At 40.9% G+C, this 2,500-nt stretch overlaps 1 protein-coding gene across 1 annotated transcript in view; it reads right to left on the bottom strand.

The window, feature by feature from the left end:
* Positions 1-228: 228 nt before the first annotated feature.
* The window catches only part of LOC147468984 (uncharacterized), a 3,589-nt gene continuing 1,317 nt past the window's right edge, over positions 229-2,500 (bottom strand). Inside the window, exons 2-4 of the mRNA XM_086551770.1 lie at positions 1,104-1,342; positions 677-729; positions 229-250 (exon numbers count right to left, since the gene is read on the bottom strand). Coding sequence (XP_086407896.1) covers positions 229-250; positions 677-729; positions 1,104-1,342 — 314 coding nt within the window. The remainder of the gene's footprint in view (positions 251-676; positions 730-1,103; positions 1,343-2,500) is intronic.

Below are 2,500 nucleotides of genomic sequence, written 5' to 3'. Positions count from 1 at the left end.
AATGCTCGTGTGTGTTCTGTGATCATAATGTTTCGTCCCGGTTCTGTAACTCACGGCGAATATTCAACTCAAGGAATAAGAGCCAGGAATAGGTGTGCCAGGAATAGGCGAGCCAATAATAGGTCACTTTGAATTACTTCTTGCAAGGTGCGTGGTAATGTTCTGCTTGCTTAAAGTACATGTGAGTTTGTACCCAGAAACACGGTTGGTAAATTTCATGAAATCGCTTCAGTGGAGCAGTAGTGGAGCACTGAATGGAAATAATTTAAATCGAAATAGGTATTTTATCTTCTCTATAACCTGCGTAAAAAAAATGCCTCCCCTCCCCCCGCAAAAAAAAAAAAAAAAAAAAAAAAAAAAACGATGTCAAACCGAAATTCCACACAGCAAAACTTTATGTTCACGAACTATTTTCATCTTTTCATCCTTTCATTTTTCCATGTCCTCTGTTTTATACCCCCTTCTTCTTTCCTGTTTTTATTCGGTTAAGATGATTAGGCGCAAATCCAACCTGCCCCGAAAAGCTGCTTAGATGCCGACATCAAAAGGATTTAACTTCCCACAATTCAGAATGCAGGATTTAAGAAATGTTCGAGTGTCGCAACGCTAGATCTGAAATATTTGCTGGCTCCTGAAATATTTGTTTTGTAAAATGACCGTGTGTACACTGAAATACTGCATAATTGCCACGACATCCCATGTTGGAGCATGAGCCTCATTCATGAAGTTCTGTAACATATGCTAAATTTTCAGCATTGAAGTATTCGAACAATTTGCACATATAAAAGCGTTCCCAGGCTTAAATGCAGAACCGCTTCTCGTGTGTGCATAAAGTAATAGCGTTGCCTGAAATCGTCTTTATACAAATCACTCATACGTTCTTTTCCTTTCACAACACGGCCGACGTATCGCAAAAAAAAAAAAAAAAAAAAAAAAAAAAAAAAAAAAAAAAAAAAAACCCGCATATAAACGAGAACGACTCATTCAAAGACGTGGAAGAGACGTATCGACATGAGACCCACATCTCTCTCATTACGAGACGTACTCACACACCCACATCCACAGGAGGGGGAGGGGGGGGGGGCAGATAACAAACAACCCACCGTGCCAACAAGGAGAGCTGGAGTAACTACCCACGTGATGGTCGGCGGTGGGTTTCCTCCCTCGCTGGCACACAAAATTCGGAGGGTCATGCCAGCCACGATATGCTCAGGTTTCACCACCTGTTGGGGCTCCACCATCTGCTGGGCGTCGGACACCTGGCCTCTCGCCGCCGCTGTCTCACGCGCGTTCGTAGTTTCGTCGAGGATCTCCAGCTTCAACGTTGGTCTCCCGGGAGGTCCTGCGAAAATAGAAAGGTTGGTGAGTATGGCTGTGTCTATGTTATGAGGCCGTATACGACCTCTCTTTCTCTCTCTCTCTCTCTGTGTCTCTTTCTTTCTCTCTCTCTTTTTATTTATTTCTCTCTCTCACTCATTCATTCTTTCTCTTATTCTCTCTCTTTCATTTTCTTTCTTTCTCTCTCTTTCATTTTCTTTCTTTCTCTCTCTCTCTCTCTCTCTCATTCTTTCTCTTTTCGCACTCTCTCTCTCATTCTCTCTCTCTCTCTCTCTCTCTCTCTCTCTCTCTCTCTCTCTCTCTCTCTCTCTCTCTCTCTCTCTCTCTCTCTCTCTTTCCCTTTCTTTCTTTCTCTCTCTCTCTCTCTCCCTCTCCTTCTCTCCCGTACGCCCTCTCTCTACCTCTCACCCTCACAAAAAATAAAAACAGATGTTCTCCAATTGAAATATATGGAAAGAGAACTCAAAAAAAAGAAGAAGAAGAAAAAAAAAACACTTCAGTTCCCCAAAAGACATCCAGACTTGTCTCTGAAATTCATCACCTGTCTCTGCCAGATGTTCAATTAACATGATCAAGTTCAGTAATTACCCCAATGAATGGATTTCCTAACCTCATTACACTCGAAATGTAGTCTACATCCTCTGGTATCAGATGTCCCCTCCTTTATAATTTAGCTTTAATTAGCACATCGGAATCCCAGGTGGTAATGATATTCCCAGTCTGAATCTTGACGTTTGTAATTTTTTTTTTTTTTTTTTTTTTTTTTTTTTTTTTTTTTTTTTTTTTTTTTTTTTTGTCCTTCTGATCATGATTATAAGATGTACCTTCCGTCTTTGTGATGGGGTGCTGGAGTAATTAATCCTTCACTTTGATGGGTCTTTTTTTTCTTCTCTGTCTCTCTCCCTCTCTCTTTCTCTTTCTCTTTCTTTTTCTCTTTTTCTCTCTCTCTCTTTCTCTCTCCCTCTCTCTCTCTCTCTCTCTCTCTCTCTCTCTCTCTCTCTCTCTCTCTCTCTCTCTCTCTCTCTCTCTCTCTCTCTAGCTGTCTACCCTTTGTGTCCCGATCTGTCTGTCAATTTGTCTGATTGTGTGTGTGTGTGTGTGTGTCGCTTTGAACTGGATTAATATAGATATCTGATTTATTCATATCTTAAAATTTACTCAT

The sequence above is a fragment of the Penaeus japonicus genome, unplaced genomic scaffold (assembly GCF_977035675.1).
Source record: "Penaeus japonicus unplaced genomic scaffold, GWHDUDI00000001_assembly GWHDUDI00000025, whole genome shotgun sequence".
In the NCBI taxonomy this organism is placed as follows: domain Eukaryota; kingdom Metazoa; phylum Arthropoda; class Malacostraca; order Decapoda; family Penaeidae; genus Penaeus; species Penaeus japonicus.
This window is presented reverse-complemented; position numbering and strand designations above follow the sequence as displayed.